General features: G+C 33.8%; 3 protein-coding genes across 5 annotated transcripts in view; 2 read left to right on the top strand and 1 right to left on the bottom strand.

Annotated features, from left to right (window-relative positions):
• The first annotated feature begins 1,576 nt into the window (after positions 1–1,576).
• Positions 1,577–3,734, top strand: LOC107001731 (expansin-A6-like). Its single transcript, XM_015199704.2, has 3 exons — positions 1,577–1,758; positions 1,981–2,296; positions 3,181–3,734. The coding sequence occupies exons 1-3, from the start codon at positions 1,611–1,613 to the stop codon at positions 3,488–3,490; spliced, it is 774 nt and encodes a 257-aa protein (XP_015055190.1). The 5' UTR covers positions 1,577–1,610; the 3' UTR covers positions 3,491–3,734.
• Positions 3,735–4,234: 500 nt separating this feature from the next.
• LOC107002082 (probable serine/threonine-protein kinase PBL11) lies at positions 4,235–8,118 on the bottom strand. Its single transcript, XM_015200002.2, has 6 exons — positions 7,334–8,118; positions 6,513–6,838; positions 5,833–5,968; positions 5,579–5,721; positions 5,319–5,442; positions 4,235–5,027 (listed from the first exon to the last, which is right to left on the bottom strand). Exons 1-6 carry the CDS (start codon positions 7,389–7,391, stop codon positions 4,573–4,575), a joined length of 1,242 nt encoding a protein of 413 aa, XP_015055488.1. The 5' UTR covers positions 7,392–8,118; the 3' UTR covers positions 4,235–4,572.
• Positions 8,119–9,778: 1,660 nt separating this feature from the next.
• The window catches only part of LOC107002081 (E3 ubiquitin-protein ligase PRT6-like), a 21,099-nt gene continuing 10,554 nt past the window's right edge, over positions 9,779–20,323 (top strand). The window contains exons 1-7 of one of the 3 annotated variants that reach the window (XM_015200000.2): positions 9,779–10,082; positions 10,859–10,960; positions 11,352–12,467; positions 15,033–16,237; positions 16,386–16,526; positions 17,948–18,191; positions 18,299–19,006. In XM_015200000.2, coding sequence (XP_015055486.1) covers positions 10,023–10,082; positions 10,859–10,960; positions 11,352–12,467; positions 15,033–16,237; positions 16,386–16,526; positions 17,948–18,191; positions 18,299–19,006 — 3,576 coding nt within the window. In that variant the 5' untranslated portion in view covers positions 9,779–10,022. The remainder of the gene's footprint in view (positions 10,083–10,858; positions 10,961–11,351; positions 12,468–15,032; positions 16,238–16,385; positions 16,527–17,947; positions 18,192–18,298; positions 19,007–20,323) is intronic. The other 2 variants (XM_015199999.2, XM_015200001.2) reach the window with 2 other exon arrangements.

Raw genomic sequence — 20,323 nt, 5'->3', positions numbered from 1 at the left:
GAGATGTTATATACTTCCTTTATTAGCTTTTGTATGTTCATTATAACAAAAAATACATTTTCATTTAACTTGTCATATTTATATTTTTACTGTTAATATTAATTAGAGTACTTATTCTTCAAAACTTTAGATTAAATATCAAATTATAGAATGAATATTATATAATAAAATAGACATATCAATCACTATTTCTTGACAATGTTTAGAATAAACTAGTAAAAATAAACGAAAAAAGATTAATTGAGAAGACCAATGTATAATATCAATATAATGATTGGACGGCATAAACACTAGATTTTTAATCTAGATGAGTAATAATAAATGAGGATTACTTAGCTTAAATAGGTGGGCATGGCATACTGTACGATATACGTAGATAACACTCAACTAATTAATTAATTTGGTATTATTTTTCCAAGAATTAACATATAATTAAAAATAAATCAATTGTTTGCATGTGATTTCAGATCTCTATAAGTAAGAACCTAAACAAAGAAAGTCAAAACACTTTGATGGTCAACTCATCATTATAAACTTTATTAGATGTTAAAATTAATTTACACATGCAAACCTGAAATTGTATAGAAATTGTCGAATTTGGGTTCAATGAAGGTAAAATGAGTCCAACTAATAGGTCAAACTTTTTCCATGCTAGCCTATAATATATATACATATATAGATATAATATTTATTGTGCCTGAAGACTTATAATAAATGATATGCAATACTTAATTTAACAAAATATTGGTAAGATAATCAATTACATTTCATGATTAACCATTTCTTAGCACGTCTAATTATAATAAAAACACTAGTAATATCAAACCTCGTTAGTACGCAATAAAAAAATAAATCATCGTAGTTAGCTACGACACTAGTATATATTATTATAATAAAGAAATGCAAAATATTTTAGCCTATAAGCTTTTAGCTAGCAAGTTCTAAATTCATAGCTTCATTTAGTTTTTAGTATGTCTGATTGGTACGATAGGGAATAAGTGAATTCGTTTGAAGTTTGATATGCAAGTAAAAAATATTATTTTAAAAATATTGGCATATAATCTAGATAATTACTGTAATAGGAGGAGTAGGAACAAGAGATCACACTATACGGGAGTGGAGTGAAAATGAGGTGTATCGTTGGAGGCCAAAAAAGACACAATCGACTGTGAAATGGTACTTATCAAACTAATTATTTTCCCTATATTTCACCTAATCAAACATGAAAAACTTAAAAAATATTATCGTCGTCCATATATTTGTCATAAACTAAGGCATATATCATTAAAAACATTACCATGTGCCAAAGCTAGGTATCCTCACCACCACGTGCAACTCACATGTATACTTGTTATGAATACCACATATTGTAGTATTTTCCTTTTTACTCCATAAGCCATGATAAATATTGCTACTCTACGTTTCTGACATAAAAAAAAATAATACTAATAATTAACATATACTATACAATATATTATTATATAAAAAAATAGTAGCTCATTAATGACAAGCCATGCACTTGTTATTAAATACCTCCATTTTTCCTCCTTACTACTATATCCATTGTCACACAAAATTACCCAAATTATCATACATTTCTATTCAAAAAAATGGCTGTAACTTGGATGTTTTGCATTGCTAGTCTTCTCTCTTTCTTGACGATCGTCGAATCAAAGGTTCGCGGTGTTTACACCGCGGGTCCTTGGCAGAGCGCTCATGCCACCTTCTATGGTGGCTCTGATGCCTCTGGCACTATGGGTACGTATCTTATTCATTTTATAAAATAATGAACTCAAAAATTTTAAACATGAATGCTCATTCACCTTTAATCTAGAATTAAAGAGCGTGATAGATCAATCAAATACGTTTACAACTATATGGTTTGCATTTTTATAACCAATTATATATATTTCTAATGACCTGATAGCGTATATACTTTTTTTTTTTAAGATTATAAATTTTATGTTTTCCGTATATCAGGTGGTGCTTGTGGATATGGAAATTTGTACAGCACAGGATACGGAGTGAATAATGCAGCACTGAGCACAGTACTTTTTAATAGTGGACTAAGCTGTGGTGCTTGTTTTGAAATAAAATGTACCGATGAAAAATGGTGCAACCCGGGTAACCCATCCATTTTCGTAACGGGTACAAATTTCTGCCCGCCAAATTACGCTTTGCCTAATGATAATGGAGGTTGGTGCAACCCGCCCCGGCCCCATTTCGACCTTTCCATGCCCGTGTTCCTCAAAATTGCACAGTATCAAGCCGGTATCGTCCCAGTTACCTATCGAAGGTTAGTCGTAATAATTGATAATCTGATAAAAATGATAATTAATCTCGCTATTATAAACAAGATTCAATTATAGTATAAAATAAAATATTCTTACGTAAAACTTAAGTCAAAAGGATTGATTTAAGTGGTGCAACTTGGGTACGTAGATGCACTCACTATTTTTAACTAATTAATTATTATACTTAATTGATTTGTTTAATTTATATGATTTAAGTTATATATTTCGCTTGTATATATAAAAAAAAATTACTCTATGAAGCCAATGAATAAGATTGCAAATATGATTAAACTTTTAAACATCTTTTTCACCTATCTAATAAATAAGTTGGATCCTCTGGAATTAGATCGACTAGAGTAGCTTCTTACCTTATTGGTGTCCGAAGAAGTACAACAGATGTCATATAAGATGTGAATGAGATCTTCGGCTTAAAATTTATAATATATATTATATATACATATAATAAAGAACTAAATATTGAATTTCAATGGTCTTTTTTGAAAAATACTTTTTTATATTATCAATCTTTCCCTTAAAACTCTTTGCTCCGATCAGTTATGGTTCAATCTTAATCATCAACTGAAAATGTGAATAAATGTATGCACTGTAAGAAAAGGGTGATCTTACCTGGGAATTAGTATGAAAATTTGCAGAAAGAGAAGTTTTCTGTAGATTTTTATACTAATCCTTAAGAAAATCTTCATGTAACATGTTATAATGTCTCTCTCTTTAAAGAAGGGAGGATGCTTTCGTATTGAAATAATTTTGCTTTTCTTCATATCATTATAATTTTAGAGGCAATAATTTTATTTATGATATCGATAAATATCTTTTGAGTAACCTGATATCGTATCATATATATAACCATTTTGCTTTGAAATAACAGGGTTCCATGCAAAAAACAAGCAGGAATAAGATTCACAATCAACGGTTTCAATTACTTCAACATGATCATAGTGACTAACGTGGCAGGTGCTGGTGATATCCAGCAAGTTCAAGTTAAAGGTACTAATACCAAATGGATAATTATGAGTCGAAACTGGGGGCAAAATTGGCAATCCAATGCCATGTTAACTGGTCAAGCACTTTCATTTAAAGTCAAAACAAGTGACCATCGCTATGTTACCTCATACAACGTGGCACCTTCTAATTGGCAGTTTGGACAAACTTATGAAGGCAAAAATTATCGAGTTTAAAATAAAATTTACCTCACAAATTGAAAAGAAATAAATTACTATACACTATATACTTATTAGTACCCCTACCTTCAATTTTTCTCTTTTTTAATGAGATAAATTATAGGTATACGTGGAATTAGTTTATTTTCATTTTATTTTTATTTTTTTAAGATGTTGATGTGGTTGCAGAAGGATTAATATTAGAATTAAAATGTAGCCAACAGTTCTATTTAATGTAATGGGAATAATTATATATTGTCTATGAATAATGAGTATAACATATAGTCTCTTATCATTTTTTTAGATATAATTTCTACCTCGAATTAAGTTTTACGTATCCATCAGCAAGATTCATGAATTAATCTGGAGATATTACGTGTCAACAACATCAAAAGTATGCTTATGAACGTAGTTCTACATACTTATCGCCAAGATTCATGAACTAATCTGTACAGATTGCGTGTCACCAACATTGATAGTGTGTTAAAGAACGACAAAGCTCAAAAAACTTTTTTTTTGTGTGTATGCATCTCCAAGCTACGGTAAGATAGTGATGGTCCATAGATGGCAAAGGTTGTAAGACGAGCCCCATCGAGTCACTATGTTATTTTCATATTTGTCTCGCTAAATCATTGATTATGATTATTATGTCATTTTTATATTCGTCCTGCTAAATCATTGACTGTGATATCGATTGTTGGACTAAAGCTAACCATGATACATAAAACATGATGATATATCAAGATTCAAATAGAACAGTAATTTCTCGAGCCAAGGGTCTATCAGAAACAACTTTTATACCTCTCAACATGAGGATAAAGGCTACATACACTCTACCTTTTCCAGAAGAGACTCGTGGAATTACATGGGAATATAGTTGTAGTAAATAGAACTCTAATAGTAGGTAAACTTACATAACTAATAAACTGAACACACATAAATCTATTGTTCAAACATTATCCAACAAACTAAAACACAGAGAACAGAAAGAGGAGAAGCTGTACATCCTTGTTGAAGACATGTTCTTAGTTATATGCCAGCAAGTTCTTGAACAGAAGTGGTACTAGTAACTGGCACACCAAAAACTTTCTTTCTTCTTTCTATGAGACAAGTGAAAGTGAAGGTCTTGGGTACTTGGATTTCGCGGGAGTCTCTTCCGTGCTGCTTTTGCAGGACTTTTTGAACGCAAAACTTGATCGACTATGCTGATTTACCTGCCGGACTTTCTTATCATTTTTTGCTACATCCTTGGACTGCTGAAGCTGTTCTAGAGCTGTTACTACTTCGTCCATTGTTGGCCTTGACTTGGGGTCCATCGATATGCATTGAAGAGACAGGATAGCAACCTTTAAGGCATGACTGAGTGAATATTGTCCTTCAAGACGGGCATCTAGAACACGGAAAACTCTACGTTTACTGGTCAAATAAGGTTTTGCCCAATCAACAAGACTATGTTCCCCCATCGGTCGATTCTTGTCTATTGCTTTCTTACCGGATAGAATTTCTAACAGAACTACCCCGAAGCTGTATACATCACTCTTGGCAGTAAGATGGCCTTACATAAAAGAGAAACGTAATCAGCTCAGAGCAAGAACATTCTTATACACATTTAACTATTTAAGAGATTCATTCAATTTAAACTAAATTTTAATGTATAAAAAAGATCATGTTCATCTGTTCTAATACTCTCATATAATCATACGAACTCGGTGTCCAGATACAATAAACAGGATGAGATGAGTATATGAGAATGTACAGATGAAGTTCATCGTTTGTGGACTAAGCTGTGTTAAAATACCATCAGATTGTGAACTTGAAAATGGAATCGGGTAGCATGGAGACAAACCTGTGGATAGGTACTCTGGAGCAGCATATCCATAAGTTCCCATAACCCGAGTAGACACGTGGCTCTGATCACCTATGGGACCATCTCTGGCCAACCCAAAATCAGAAAGCTTGGCATTGTAGTCCTGTCAATGTAGATCGTAAAATTGAGTACAAAAAACCAAGTATCTGAAAATATGAAATACTTGACATAACCCATGTTTCAAGGCGACGGGACAGTGTAAACTGTAAAAGTGACCCTTTAAGATGATATTCACAAACCGAGTCCAGCAGAATATTAGAAGTCTTGAAGTCCCTGTAAATAACTTTCGTTTCAGCATTATGAAGAAAAGCAAGGCCCCTTGCAGCACCAAGTGCAACTTTCATACGAAGGCTCCAAGAAAGTGGTTGGTAGTATGAACCTCCTGACTCAAATAAACAAAACCACATATATCATCTAGGGCTCCACACACTTGTTCATATGTACCGTAAGTAATTACACAGATGGAAGAATATAAAAGAAATGCTGAACTCACTCCTAAATAGATGATTCTCCATGCTACCCTTAGGCATAAACTCATAGACCAAGAGCCTATGATCTTCCTCTAAGCAATAACCGATCAAATTTACAAGATTTGGATGGTGTAGTTGCCCAAGATAGTTTATCTCAGCCTGCAAATTTGTATGGTCGAGAACATAAGGTACATTGCTTATAATGAGTAGCATTCATTTGTAGCAAAATGTTATATAAGCACTGAGCTAGACAGAAATCAAGTCATCCTATTCATCACGATTTTATTGATCAGATTTATTTCTTTCCCCAAATCTACAAAATGAGGTTACCCAGCAAAATCCAGTCCCTTCGTTTCCAATTTGTTTGTCTTACTTTCCTTTTTTATCCGTTTAAAAAGAATGTTTCTTTTCCTTTTTGAAACTTCTTAATTTCAATTTCACACTTGACATGTTTAAGACCACGAGATTCAATGATATTATGGTACATTTAACATATCTTTAATCTAAGGACCATGAGATTGAAAAGTTCTTTTAAACTTTCTCAAACTTGTCAAATCAATTCAGACAAACAAAATGAAACAAAAGGAGTAACAAATATGCAGATAAGCCTACGGAACAATAATTTCACAGTATCAACAACGTCTTTTAAGAAAATTAACTCCAGCTGCGGGACAATTTCAGATAGAACAAAGCTTCTACTCACCAGCCATTCTCTGTGCCCCTGCCACCCTTCTTGGTTTAACTTTTTCACAGCTATCACAATCCCTGTGCCAGGCTTTGATGCTGCAAGAGTATGTTCGTCGACCCACCCTTTGAAAACTGAACCAAAACCTCCTTCTCCAACTACACTGTCAGGGCGGAAATTTCTGGTTGCAGATCGAAGTTCACTGAAAGTGAAGCTCCTCAAGTTGGATGATTGCAAGATCTCACCCTCACTCCGAGGAGTCGGCGGTACGGAAGCAGATGAGCGTTTGCTATTCGAATTAGTAATATCTGTACCATTTCCACTGACATTTCTTGAATCCAACCCTAAAACAATCCATTTACAATGCAAACAAAAGACAGTAAGCAAAAGAATCAAACGTACATCCAACAATAGAAAGAAATTACTACTAATCTCCAAAGACAAAGCAAATTTCCTACACAAAACAGAAACATTTCAAAAGGTAATATTACTAGTCTTTGAAGCACACAAATTTAACTTTCATTGCAATTAACAAATACATGATATACAATACATTAGTCACCCACAAAACTTTACAGTGACCAGAAACAATATTTGGTCTATTTCTTCTCTTTCTCCCCTGCAATGACCCCCACCTCCACCCTCCCTACCCCAAGGGGTGGGGGTTGGTGACAAGAATCCTCAGCAGCTTTAGGGTATTTTCCTTTTTTTTTTATTCTTCAATTTTTAAGCAAGCAAATACTTGAATTCACCAAAACATTCAATATATAAGTAGAGCTAACAAATCATACCACACCTTTCAAAATAAACTATACAAAAAGATAGTGAATTTAGTATACCTGAAACAGTATAAAATGTTGTCTCAGCCTTGATTTGGTTACTCAGACAAATCCCCATTAGAGCAAAAAACACCCCAAAATTCAATCTTTTTAGCTCCACTAGCCACTAGCCACCAGACAAACTGCAAAACTCAAGTTTTCAGCATTATATGCACAGATTAACACCAGTTGTTACTTAAATACAAACCCCCAAAGTTCATTGAACCCCAGATCTAGTGTGAACTCAAGAATCTTCCTCTACATCAAGAAATGACAGTAACTTTGGAGATAAAAGAAAAAAGATTGAAACTTTCTGATGAACAGAGCTGTAATTCTTTAACCCCACTTGCCTATGAATGAAAAAGAATATGACAAGAAAGTTGGAAGTAAAAGGACAAGAGGGAAAAAGGGGTTTTATTGCTTTTCTTGATTCTCTATGGTGTACTTAAGAAATGTAAGTTCTTTTTGGACTTTTTGTTGGTGAAAACTGAAAAAGCCATAGATTAGATGGTTGGTTGACTTGCTTGGTAGGTTCTGTGTCTTTACTACTAGCAGCACAGATTACAAGCAACCAAAAGAGACTGAAAAAATAAACAGGGGATTAACTAGTTAATCAAATTAAAAGATTGTTAATGGCTTCACTCAGTTTCAACTTTATCTGTTGTTGCTTAGCTGTTAGATTTTTGTCTCTGTGTTACTAGATTCTCGCTAATTAAGCAAGGCATATTTAGGAAATGATTATGGCTTTAATTAGTATATAGTTTAAGGCCTTCAAAGGAAATGCCTTACTTGGTTTCATAGTTTTTATAAACAAATGTGCTCTTTATTTTTGGTAATCATTGAAGTTATGGATTTAAGTATGTGCTGATCATGAAATCATTAATATAACTTAACATATAATAAGTTAGTTAATGGAGTACTATAGTTATCTATACAACAATAACATCATCACATTTAGTGTGATCTCAAGAATAGAGTGTATACAAATTTTAGGTAAAAAATCTATATATCATAGATTCATAACTCAAGTAAAAGATATTCCTTTCGTTTCATTTTATGTGGCATTTTTCGAATTTCGAGATTCAAACACGTCTATCTTTGATTATAAATTTTTCATAGATCTTTTAAACATTTTGAATTATCAATTGTTGTGACTTATATTACTTTTTACGTAGTTAACAAATAAGTATATAAATTTTATTTTTTAAAAAATGAAAGATTTCGTACGTAAATTCCCGATCAAACTCAAATTATTTCACTCTCAAAAAACGAAAAGTTTCGCATAAATTAGCACATATAAAAAGTAGTTCAAAACAATGTGGAAAACAAATATCAACTTTGAAGGAGTTATAATAAAATATTATTAAAAGTGTGACAAATAATTATGTACAATGAACAAAATAATATGATAAGAAAGTATAAGAAACAATAATTAAGTGAGACGAGTGATCCTATGACTACTAATAAGCAGTATGATGTTCTATTATACCTAATAATTTTCTATCTTAATTTGTGTCCTTCGTAACTTTATATATATAGAAGATGAGTTGTTATGGAAATGTTTGTTTTGCATAAAAACAAATTTTAGTATAAATACTCATTGAAGAATTTGTTTTGTTCCAAAAATATTATGCTATGTATATTTTAAAATATTGTTTAAATATGCTTATCATGCATAGACTAAATTAATATAAAGATTTCATCATTTGGCTCATATAATAACTGTATGAATAACTTATAATGCATATTTAAAAACTCATGCGTTGATTAATAATAACGAATAAACTGTTATGTAAATGTAATTGCTATGCAATGAATAATAATACAAGATATATTATTTAAGGAAATTTATTAACATATCTTATATTTAATTTTTTTATTGGTGTAATACATGTATAATATAAAAATTTATAAATTTTAAATCTATTTTAGACACTATTTTATATTAATTTATTAAAAAATAAAGTGTTTCGACCAATATTTAGAAAGCATATTGATATATTAATAATTACATGCACGGTGCATTTTCATATTTTTCAACAATAATTTTCTTGCCATCAAATACACTAAACGAACACAATTAAGTCACATTTGCTATTAAAATTAATTTATAGCATACTAAACGACCTTTCATTAGTAATATATCACACATATCATAATTAAGCCAAACACTTGACTATAACTTTTAGATCAGACTTTAAAAATTCTTCAATTTGATAATATGCCTACAAAAATAATTCAAATTTTAAAATTAATTTTAATTTTTGAGACTTTAATTTTTTTAATAAAATAATTTCCAAATACAATTTCAATCTAAAAATCTCAACCTCAAAAAATTCATTGTTTAAATCTTAATTTGAAATTAAAATTTTTAATCAAAGGAAAAGATGTTTTATTTTGTTGTTCATATTATATTAGTAGAAAATTTACAATTTACAAGTAGCATAGTCGTTGGCCTTACAAAAGGCTAAAAAAAGGTCAAGAGTAAAGCAAGTAAGCAATTTAGGCTTTTATCCAAACAAAAAAAAACAAAAATAGTATTACTGTATTACAGATCGTTCTAGATTTTTTCAATTTTATATATGCGGTTGATGAACTTCAATTCTACAAATTCAGCTAGGGTTTCTAAATTCAAACTATAAACTGACAGTTCAATTGAGTAGAAATTGTGAATTGTAATTGCGCCGATTGGATTCGTTCAGTGTTACAAATGGATACTGAATCATCGCCGGAGTCGGATACGCTCACTCCGATGGAGCGTATTCTTAAGGTAATCGATTTTTTATTCTTCATAGTTTGTATCAGTTTGCAAGTATAGCATTTGATCTTTTTTTTTTTAGAAAAAAAATTGCTTTTTTTATGATGAACAAATAAAAAATGTTTTTTTTGGGGGTTACAGATTTTGTTTTTGGAAGAAAGACAATAGAATATCTGTGTATGTGGATGGGATGGGATTTGATGGAGGTTTTGTGATTATTGTACTGTTGTTTAGCAGAATAGTTCATTTCTGTTAAAAGGAGAAGAAAAATCAATAGTAAGAGCTGAGGTGAATTTTTTTAGGCACTTGTATATGTGATTTTATGTTACTTACAGACTGCACCGTGCTTATCTTATCTGTAAGAAGAGGGATATGGATGTTGCAATATTGTTAATCCACGTAGAGGACTCTATCTATGCTAGAAGCAATTTTTCTTCTTTTTATGTCCTAGTTTTAAGTTGCTGAATGGAAGATTCAAGAATTGGTGTCGGGTGAGAAGGTAATCTCATTTGTGTAATTGGTCATAACTAATGGAACTTATTTGGCTGAAGCTGATTTACTGTTAATTTTATGTTTGAGAACTTATAGTAGTCTTGTACTTTGGAAGTTGAAGGATGGCTACACGGAGTCCAGGATTTAGGTAGCTAAAAAGAATAGTTTTATTTTTTTTGGGTGGTAATGGTGATGGTGGGGATTATTCCTATGTTTGAAGAGTCTGCATGCTTTTGAGGTTATATGGAGACTTATTTTGTTTAACGTTCAATACTTTTTCTACAATGGTCTTGAAGTTTCACCAGTTATTACAACGGAAGATGGTTAAGGAGGAGAAGCTTATGTTATTGGAACAAAGAATCAGACACTCATCTATTTGGACTAGAGTATTCATAATGGTGAGTGGTACGACAATTAAAGGTTCTGCTGGTGAAAATGGCTGAAGCATATCCAGTATTTGATTATTGATATGGAAAAAAGATTTTGGTGGTAAAACAAAAATTGCACGACTCCATTCTCTCTATCTAAGATGTCACCATTTAAATGATGTGGTATCTTGCATTACCTTGATTTTTGATAGTAAATTCTGCCATTTCTAGTTTTTGTACTGTGGGAGGAATATCAATGAATAAGACGAGTGAAATTGGCATGTAATCCCTTGTCCTCTTGTCAGAGGCCCATGTAATCCCTTTGATCCCTTGTTGATATTTGTATCTCTTCCCTATTTGCTCTTGGTTTAAGAAGAGGGAATAATGGATCTTGACATGTAATCCCTTGTTTTCTTTTCAGAGGCTTGACATTCTTGGAGTTCCTGCTGAGAATTTGGAATTACTACAGCCTGGTTTAGTTGCTTACGTGAAGAATAATAAGTCACAGATAGCAGAGTTGGTCCCTGCACTTTTTCCTACTAATGAGGAGGCAGTGGAGATTATTGCAGAACAACAATTACAGTCTCTAAGATCCATGGTCAGCTCAAGCATTAATGTCAAAGATTTATTCCAAGAAAGTATGGAGTGGATACAGTGGTTGATGTTTGACGGTGAACCAAGTAGAGCTCTGGAGCAACTGGAAGACACTGGTCAGCGTGGTGTTTGTGGGGCTGTTTGGGGTAACAATGACATTGCATATCGTTGCCGTACGTGTGAGCATGATCCAACATGTGCAATATGTGTTCCATGTTTCCAGAATGGAAACCATAAGGACCACGATTACTCTATTATTTATACAGGTGGTGGTTGCTGTGATTGTGGAGATGTTACTGCATGGAAACGTGAAGGATTTTGTTCCAAACACAAAGGAGCTGAGCAGATTCAACCTCTTCCAGAAGAGTTTGCAAACTCAATGGGGCCTGTACTAGATTTATTACTGTCTTGTTGGAGAAAAAGGTTTCTATTTCCAGATAGCATCTCTGGGAGAAATCCTAGAAAAAATGATCATTCTACTGAGCTCAAAATGGTGACAGATGAGTTAACATCTGCAGTGGTAAAGATGCTATTGAAGTTCTGTAAGCATAGTGAAAGTTTGCTTAGTTTTATCTCTAGGAGAGTATCTTCTTCAGCAGGCTTACTAGATATTCTTGTGAGGGCAGAGAGGTTTATGATCATTGAAGAAAATGTCAAGAAGATTCATGAATTGCTGTTGAAATTGTTGGGTGAACCTCAATTTAAATATGAATTTGCAAAAGTATTTCTGAGCTATTATCCAACCGTTGTGAATGAGGCAACAAGTGAATGCAATGATTCAGTTTATAACAAATATCCACTACTATCAACATTCTCAGTGCAGATATTTACGGTGCCTACTTTGACCCCACGTCTTGTGAAGGAAATGAATCTTCTACCCATGCTGTTGGGATGTTTAGGGGACATATTTGCGTCTTGCGCTGGAGAAGATGGTAAATTGCAGGTAATGTTGTATGATAATTATACTAAACTAAAGAGCATTATATTATCGTGCGAAATGTGAAGTTCTGATATAAGCTTGTTTATGTACTTCTTTTTTTCCTGATAAGAAACATGTTTATATACTCGTTATAATTGTAATAGCTTGTTTCTTTATACCATCTTTCCTTCTACGTTTAGACATGTCTAAAATCTCCCTGTGTAGTTTATGTACTAAGACGGTGAACCACGGTGCGATAGTAAGAATTGCTGTTGTTTGACCAAAAGTGTCATGCTACAAGCTGTGGAAAAAGCCTCCTGCAGAAATGCAACGCAAGGCTGCACACAATAGATCCAATATGGTCCGATCTTTTGCTGGACACGCAGATAAGAGGATCTTAGTGCGCCCGGCTGCCCTTTAGCTTATGTTACTAAATAGGCTGGTCTTTGTTCTTGGATGGAGATGTATGTATGATTCTTCTGTAAGATTTTGTATATTTGGTGTAGACTTCTTCTGCTATCTCCACATAACTGCTCTGACTTTTCCTATGCACAGATAGATTAAGCTATTAATTACGTCAAATGTAAAAGCTGGAAATGAAGTCATAATGCTCAATTGCCTTTAATAAGTTGGAATCCGAATACATAAAATTGTTTTAGTTTCTGCAATATGTAGACAAGTGCATGAAATGAAGGCCATTAATTCCTGCACATGAATTTGTTTTCATTTTATTTGAACAGAATAACCTTGGATGGCCAAGTTTGGTTTTTTATCTCCTATTTATTAATTGACCTAATGATCAAACGCGATTTCTTTGCTTTGCTCTTTTTTTCCTTCTTTGGATCAGCTGCACAACTCGACTAACCTCATACGTCCACTAGTTCTCAAGCTGGTCTATTACGTAACAAATTCTTTTTTATCTAGGGAGTTTCTTTTTGTTAAATGCGTTGATCTCTATCTGTTGGTATCACACTAATTTTTGGAAACTTTATATCCACCCGAAAGAACAAAACACAATAAAGTGAAAGAGAAAGAGAAGAAGAGTCCTATTATCTTTGTCGGACCTCGCCAGAAAATCACAATCGATGAAATAGTCCACTATACCAAATCTACCTCAAAAAAAAGAAAAAGTTTTTTTAAAAAAGATCTTATGAAAACAAAGAAGGAAAAAAAAGTGGAAGAAGAACAAGGCGTGCGTAGAGTGTAGACTGTAGACCATAGGTAATTTTATTTATTTAATTTTGTTGAAAATTAGTTTTTCTTCTTATACTTTATTTTCAAATTAGTATTTTACACCTAAATGCCACATGTCCCTTTTTAATTAGTCATCATGCCATGTTATCCACAAGTGTATTACACACACTTCAAATTTTAGTTGATTGTAAAAAAATGTCAAAATGACACAGTGCCCTACTTGAGGTGTCTAAGTGAAAGTTGGCGCCAACTTTATGGGCTGCCGATGGGTTCCGTCTTTTATTTTGATATACGTTTATCAAGTATTTATTAATACGAGGAATATCAACTTTAGAGTGACTTTCTTACTAAAGATCAGGCAGATAGAAAAAATCATGTTGCTTTTTGCCTATGTTGGGATTCAAAGTGGTCTTCATTCTAACTGTATCAACTGTTGGTGACACTGTTGGCTGTGAAATTTCTTATTTGTTTCAATGGTACAGGCAAATAAAAGCAATACAAGCTAGTATTTAACTTATCAACTGCAAGTTCTTATGAAATAGGAGTTTTTTCAATGGGCCATCATATATTTCCCAAGGTCAAATGCTCTTTAGTGCTATGTGTTTGAATGTGAATAATTATGTTTGGTGTAAGTTTAGTTTGACGATTTACTGTTTAATGAGTTTTCTGAAGCACTCCTTTGTCAGATTATTCACCATTGGGGTTTCTGATGTTCTTTATTAGCCTATAGAATATTCTTCTATATTTTGTTTGGAGAGACGCATGACTGATTGACCAAGAGGAATTTTCAAGTGCCCGCCTCTTGGTCTTATTCTTGTTTGTAACATAGTAAATGTGTTGATGCCTGATGGCTATGTCAAGCAGGTCATCTGAGCATATATTGCTCTTGATGTAGTTTAAATGGAAGTTAATTGATGATTGGTGTATGACTTCAACTTAAGAGAAATAATGAAAGAAAAAAGGTGCATGCTTGTAAACCTACTAGTTTCAAAAAAAATGAGAAGGTGCATGCTTGATGAAGGTGACATAGTTTTCTTTGAGAGAAAATGTGCGTGCTTGCAGATGCTTAGCTTTGCTTCTTTTCTTGGGCTTACTTCCACCAATCAAAGAAGAATACACATCTGAAATATATGAATATTTGATATGAATTTTGTTTTTGTAGGGCCTCCGGCTTTTGCAAATGAACAACTAGTTTTTTTTTAATTTTTTTAATTTTATATGTTTAAATAATTTATTTGATAGTTCTATTCAGCTGTGATATAACTGGTTTTGTTTGATTTTTTGCTCGTTCTACCTGACTTTTATGGTCTTGTCAGTAGACTTTAATCGTTAGTGGTATTACCATATTTATGAATTGCCAGTCGTTGGTTTGCTAAGGTTTGCTTGGTTATTCAGGTCATGAAATGGTCAAATTTGTATGAAACTACTCTCCGTGTGGTTGAAGACATCCGATTTGTCATGAGTCATTCTGTTGTACCTAGATATGTAACTCATGAACGACGAGATATATTGAGAACATGGATGAAACTATTGGCTTTCGTGCAAGGAGCGAACCCACAAAAAAGAGAAACTGGCATTCATGTAGAAGAAGAGAATGAAAATATGCATTTGCCTTTTGTTTTGGGTCATTCTATTGCAAATATTCACTCACTTTTGGTAAGTGGTGCTTTCTCTATGAGTAGTACTGAAGATGGTGCCGATGCTTTCTTCAACACACACAGAGAAGATTTTGAAGACCAAGATAGCCAAAGACATGCAAAAGTGGGAAGGCTATCACAGGAAAGTTCTGTATGCAGTATGGCTGGGAGGAGTCCATTAGAACATGCATCCAGGGTTCCTGAAGTACATTATGATAGTTCTCCAATATCATCATCTGTTTTATGCTTAACATTCGAGTGCCTGAGGGCCATTGAAAATTGGCTGGTAGTTGATAACACTTCGGGACCTCTCCTTCACATATTATGTCCGAAAACAAGTTCTACTCCCGGCAATAATTTCTCTGTGTTGAAAAAAACACTCTCAAAGTTTAGAAGAGGCAGAGAAATGTTTAAATCTCAGAGTCCTCCTTCAAATGACGTTAGACTCGTGACTTCTGCTGAAGGTTATAATAAACAATACTCTAATCCTTCCCTGAATGGTCGGACTACCTTGGATTCTGGCCAGGGTTCGGGCCAAGAACCAGCTTGTCTTGGTGGTCATGATGACAGTATGCTGGAAGGAGATAATGCATCTGAATTAGGAGAACTGCGGTTGCTGAGTTTGTCTGATTGGCCTGATATAGTATATAAAGTTAGTCTGCAGGATATATCTGTTCACAATCCGTTGCAGCGATTACTTTCAATGGTTTTACAGAAGGCACTAGGCAAATGCTATGGGGAGAATGCACAACCAGTTGCTAGTTCTGCTAAGTTGTCATCTTCTGTCCATTATGACTTTTTTGGCCATATTCTGGGAGTCTACCACCCACAGGGTTTTTCTGCTTTCATTATGGAACATGCTCTTCGGATTAGGGTGTTTTGTGCTCAGGTTTATGCTGGAATGTGGCGTAGGAATGGTGATTCTGCTATATTATCCTGTGAGTGGTATCGCTCTGTCCGCTGGTATGTATACAGTTAAATGTGCAGTCTTTATTCATGGCTCTATGATGACAATAGTGAAAATTTTTGTTATGCTAACAGATATGAGATTTAATCTTCAATATTCCTTTGGATATTACTAAGCCAATATCTTTCTAAACATTTTATGCAGGTCTGAGCAGGGTCTGGAGCTTGACCTCTTTCTGCTACAATGCTGTGCTGCACTAGCCCCTGCTGATTTATATATCAGTAGAATTTTAGAACGTTTTGAGTTATCAAATTACCTCTCGTTCAATCTTGAACGTCCTAGTGAGTATGTGATTCACATTTCCTTTTTACTTTCATCAACGACTTCCATTTTCATCCACTATGTGATTGCTTCCACGGATAAAGTATAAAACACTATTTTCTTTAATTTGATGATGTATGTATACCATCATTACATAAAGGATGCTCTTGACACTTAGATTGATCATTGTCAGAATAATTCTGTTCCATAACTTGTAATTAATTGTGCAACGATAATCTTTGTGATTAGTACTGGCTTTGTCAATCAGTCTTTTTTATTGATATACACGTTCACCTATATTAAAAGTGGTTAAATCCTTCTAGAAAGAAATCCTTGATAAATTATATCTTCCTGACACTTTAATGCAGCAATTCCATTTTGAAAAAGAGTGAAAAATATCGATGATTTTATATATTTGAGTTCTTTTATGAAGTTTTTCTCTTTAGAATACATTATTCTGATGCCTTTCCTATTAATATTTATAGGACATGCACACGTTACTTAGGTACATTTGTTCTTTCCAGAATTTTTTATATTTTCTTACTGGTACTTAAATAAAATCTTCTCTGACAACAAACACAAAATAACCTAGGAAATGATAGAAGTCGTTGTCGTGCCACTGCTCTTGTTAAAACTTGTAAGTTTTATAGCTCGACTGGAGCCAAAGATGTTAAACTGTGTCCTATTTCATAGCAGAGGTGTCTGCACAATCCTGAAATTTAAAACAAATAAGATAAAAAGAAGATTAGACAATAGCTAGGCCCTAAGGACATACATGTTATAAGTACATTCTCCGTTGAAGTGTGTGTGGTGGGGTGGGGGGAGGAGGTAGACATTGAACATTTACTTGATATTAATATAAAAAAATGTGATACATGAAGGAATGGGACATGATAATGTACCTTGAATGCTATGTTATAGTAGGTGACTCTTTACAGTCTGCGTTCTTCTCTAAGAAGTTTTTAAATCATGCCTGTAGAGATCATTATACATGTTTGGAAAAATCATAGATCTAGTAATGAGTTTAACATCTACGAGTTGCATCATCCTTAAACAGTCACATCACTTTGACGATCTAATAAAAAAAAGGAACTTCTTTTAAGATAGTTTGCTGCAGGGTTTTTGTTTGCCTGAAAATAACTGGGGTTTGGGTTCGTAGAGGATTTTTTAGTTGCTACTTGCTACTATATACTTTCTTTGAGATGATTGATAGTCTTTCCATTGAGCTATTTCTGACATGGGCATAAATTGGCTAATATGCTTACGGTTAGCTAGAGTTAGAAGATCTGATTCGGATCATAAAGATCTGCATTGTATATTTTGATTGGCAGTGTACCTTGTTGTATATGTTCAGTATTGATAATATGTGATGCTTTGGAACCTCACAGGTATATTTCCCATGCATCTACTACTTGCTCTGTCTAATACAATTCACTGTTCTCTAGGTACGAACCTGCTTTAGTTCAAGAGATGCTTACTCTTATTATTCAAATATTGAAAGAACGACGGTTTTGTGGGCTAACCTCGAGTGAATGTTTGCAAAGAGAATTAGTATATAGACTATCAATTGGTGATGCCACTCATAGTCAGCTGGTGAAGTCTCTTCCTCGTGACCTGTCCAAGATTGATAAATTTCAGGAAGTTTTGGACAAAATCGCAATTTATTCAAATCCATCTGGCATGAACCAGGTTTATTTCTGATATTTGGTTCATACTTAATCCTTGTACATTTCCAAGGGAAATCAATTTGATCATTTTTCGTCCTGTGATATTTCCCAATTCCTTATCTATCACAGGGTATGTACAAACTGCGATTGCCCTATTGGAAGGAACTGGATCTTTACCATCCTCGTTGGAATTCGAGGGATTTGCAAGTAGCTGAAGAGAGATATATGCGTTTCTGTAATGCATCGGCATCGACCACTCAGCTTCCAGGATGGAGCAAGATTTATCCACCACTTGGTCGTATAGCTGAAGTAGCTACCTGTAGGACAGTCCTCCAAATTGTCCGTGCTGTTGTATCATATGCTGTGTTTTCTGATGCATCAAATGCTTCACGTGCTCCAGATGGTGTTCTGTTAAGAGCACTGCATTTGCTGTCATTAGCATTGGATATTTGTCATGCACATAGGGAATCTGGTGAAGATAGTTGCTATAACGGAGATGTTATTCCAATTTTAGCTCTAGCTTGTGAAGAAATATCAGTGGGTAAATTTGGTGATCAGAGCTTGCTATCTCTTCTCGTTTTGTTAATGAGGAAACACAAGAAAGAAAATTACTTTGTGGAGGCTGGAATGCTTAACCTCTCATCTTTGGTTGAAAGTGTTCTGAAGAAATTTGCTGAACTGCAACCTGAATGCATGAAAAAATTGCAAGATCTTGCTCCAGATGTGGTCAATCAGTTATCTCGATCCTTTCCAACTGGTGATATGAATAGCTTCAAATCAGTTTCAGACAGTGATAAGCATAAGGCTAAAGCTCGAGAGAGACAAGCTGCTATGCTGGTGAGATTACACAAGAGTAATTAATGATTTGTTGTTCAATAATTTGCTAAATACGGATAATCTATTTTTTGCTCTCTAGACAATCAATCTTAAGTTGTTCATTTTGCTGCTGTGTTGTGTTTGTCTGTTAGCTATGTATCTTAAGACTTGAAAAGTGGAGATTCCTTATTTGGCATACAATAAGGGAGGGATAGCCTAATGGTAAAGACCGGCATCTGACCATAAGATTTCGGGTTCGAGTCACCATAGGCACAAAATGGGAAACAGGCAACCGTTGGATTTCTAGGTAGAGGGTTTGGGGTTGTGGTCTGTACCAAATAAAAACAATTATCCTTATCCGGACAGGTTTTGGCATTCTCCATGTGTAAAATTTATAAGCATGTAATGTTGAAACAAAAGTGTGTGGGAGTTGCCCCGCTTAGACTCGAGAGAGTGCAAGGATATATCCTAGGATGACCAACTTTTTTTTTTTGAAAACAGAGTTCTAATGTCAAGGTAACATTATCTTGGATAAGAACAGATAATAAGGAAATAAGTAGAATTTATGTAGAAACAAATGATTAGAAAGGTTAACATAGGTGGTAGTCCTCCATCTACTTATACAAGTGGAGTCCATATTATTCACATGAAAATAAATAAATAAATAATTGGAGGACTAGTCAATTTCGTCCGATCTAGCAGAAATTTTTGGTACAATTCCAGTTCAAGAAAAAATCATGTGTTCATTTTTAAAATCATTTTTTTCCTTATAGGCAGCATTGGATGAAACCATGCTTGGTATAAAATTCTTTATATGACAGAGAAGAGTGATGTTACTGGAATGAAAATAGTAGGGTAAAGTGTAAACTACGTTGATCTCTCCTCTAGTTTGTTACTATCACATAAATATACTCTCTATTGTGTAAAATCACATACTTCCCCGTTGATGACTCTTGGCTGGTGGAGTTAAATTTGAGTCTATTGACTCCATTATGCCTTACCTGGACTATAGGCATATTAATTTTCAAGTAAAATGATAAGCTACAAATTCAGCAGTTGATTAATGAAGGTATCCATTTTCTTTACTCAGAATGCTTATATTAATATTTGTGTCTCAACAAATGAAATTACAATGACAAGTGAAAATAATACAACTTATTCTAGATGAAATGGTATGCTTACTTAAAAGTATTTACTGAGCTATGGGTGGGGGTTGGGGAATCAGCTGAAAACATTGGAGATATTCTCACCAATCTCTCGGATGTAGATCGAAACTTGTTGATTGAGAGTATTCTTCCAGTCTCAGTCTCAGGTTGAACACCCCCCCCCCCCCCCCCC

Source organism: Solanum pennellii, chromosome 10 (assembly GCF_001406875.1).
Source record: "Solanum pennellii chromosome 10, SPENNV200".
Taxonomy (NCBI): domain Eukaryota; kingdom Viridiplantae; phylum Streptophyta; class Magnoliopsida; order Solanales; family Solanaceae; genus Solanum; species Solanum pennellii.
Note: the sequence above shows the minus strand (reverse complement) of the source record. Positions and strands in the feature narration are given on the sequence as shown.

Coding starts and splice junctions, on each gene's coding strand:
- LOC107001731 (XM_015199704.2), top strand. CDS start 1,611: ATGGCTGTAACTTGGATGTTTTGCATTGCTAGTCTTCTCTCTTTCTTG. Junction 1,759..1,980: donor TGATGCCTCTGGCACTATGG/GTACGTATCTTA, acceptor TCCGTATATCAG/GTGGTGCTTGTGGATATGGA. Junction 2,297..3,180: donor GTCCCAGTTACCTATCGAAG/GTTAGTCGTAAT, acceptor TTGAAATAACAG/GGTTCCATGCAAAAAACAAG.
- LOC107002082 (XM_015200002.2), bottom strand. CDS start 7,391: ATGGGGATTTGTCTGAGTAACCAAATCAAGGCTGAGACAACATTTTAT. Junction 5,722..5,832: donor GGAGAATCATCTATTTAGGA/GTGAGTTCAGCA, acceptor TATTTGAGTCAG/GAGGTTCATACTACCAACCA. Junction 5,028..5,318: donor TCCAGAGTACCTATCCACAG/GTTTGTCTCCAT, acceptor CTTTTATGTAAG/GCCATCTTACTGCCAAGAGT.